The sequence below is a fragment of the Tarenaya hassleriana genome, unplaced genomic scaffold, assembly GCF_000463585.1.
Source record: "Tarenaya hassleriana unplaced genomic scaffold, ASM46358v1 Cleome2158, whole genome shotgun sequence".
NCBI lineage: Eukaryota > Viridiplantae > Streptophyta > Magnoliopsida > Brassicales > Cleomaceae > Tarenaya > Tarenaya hassleriana.
The window spans coordinates 1-1,279 of record NW_010965506.1 but is presented as its reverse complement, the minus strand read 5'-3'; the positions used below and the strand labels follow the sequence as shown (position 1 = coordinate 1,279).

The 1,279-nt window shown below is 43.3% G+C and overlaps 1 protein-coding gene across 1 annotated transcript; it reads right to left on the bottom strand.

The window, feature by feature from the left end:
• Positions 1 to 5: 5 nt before the first annotated feature.
• Positions 6 to 1,274, bottom strand: LOC104814754 (photosynthetic NDH subunit of subcomplex B 2, chloroplastic-like; the record flags this gene model as incomplete). The annotated part of the gene is made up of 3 exons (XM_010542937.1): positions 6 to 110; positions 527 to 961; positions 1,269 to 1,274. Coding segments are annotated over 3 exons (546 nt in total), but the record flags the coding sequence as incomplete, so codon positions are not given.
• Positions 1,275 to 1,279: the final 5 nt, after the last annotated feature.

The window sequence follows — 1,279 nt, the reverse complement described above, 5'->3', positions numbered from 1 at the left end:
GTGCAGACAAAGTAATCTCGCTTCCCGAACTTCTCACACATCGACCCGGGGCTCCCTACATACATATCTTCAAACCCTATCCTTATCATCCTGAAGAACAGTCCTCTCCCCTGCGATAATACCCACATTTTTTCAGTAGCAGTATCCTTATTTATACGTTATATCCGAACCGATCCACAACGTGAATCCATCCGTATTCTAATCGAAAAGTCTGATACTCCGATAACCGAAAAAGAAAAAGCTCAAAATCTGTCAAGATTCAGAACCATTCTGATCATGTTTACCAGATAGTAGTTTGATCAAGAATGCCAGATATAACAATGTGTCACACTTGTAATCAAGTTTGGTATCCCTAACCGAAAACGAACACCGAATAGTAGAAATCCGACCCGAGATGAGCGTATCGGACCATGAGTAGGCCGATATTAACGAGATGAAAATCATTAGAACTTTGTTAGAATTCCCTCAGTTCTCCGAACTAATCTCCTAATATTCCAAGAATATACCAGAAAAAACGGACATTTACCTGGTCAAGGGTTTCGTACTTAGACGGAGGAGTATTATATACAGCCTTTAATCTCTCCTCAGGAGGAGCGCCGTACACTCTGCTCATCTTCTTCTCCAAAACCGTAATCACGTCATCTTGTACCTTCCAAATCCCGGGTTTCTCGCCTTCTTCTGACCCAAACCAGCCGGAAGATTCACTTTTCATTGCCTCGGAAGGTGACAAGAGCTCGAAAGGCGACGACAATGGAGGATTCGGACAGTAAGGGCACCCTTTCAGACCCTGAATGCCTGACCCGCTTCGTTTCTTGAATTGCAAGTAACTCAGAATACCCGGTTTAAGGGTCACCGGTTTCCGGCCATTGTTCTTTACTACAACCGCCGTGGCCATGCTTAAAGGGTAGAGCGAAACGACATAGGTTATGTCCAGAGACCCGCTCGTGCAGCCAAGTTCGACCTGGATGAGGAAAACATTGTAAACTAGATTATCAAACCTAATCCACTGCAGTTTTCTCGTAGATTTTCGCTATGAACTGTGAACTAAGAACATGAGAGGATTTCTTCATTGAACCACCGGTTTAACGCCTGTCAAACCGCTGGTTATTTGAACGTTTTTGTTGAAAATGAGATTAAGGAATCAAACCCATCTCAGATCTCGCAGCGTTCTGAGGAACAGAAGATGTATTCGCACAATCGAACTCGATTTAATGGTCATGTTTAATCCTGCAATTACGTATTAGGAACTAAAAAGACCTGCAAATCACCTGAAGAGCGT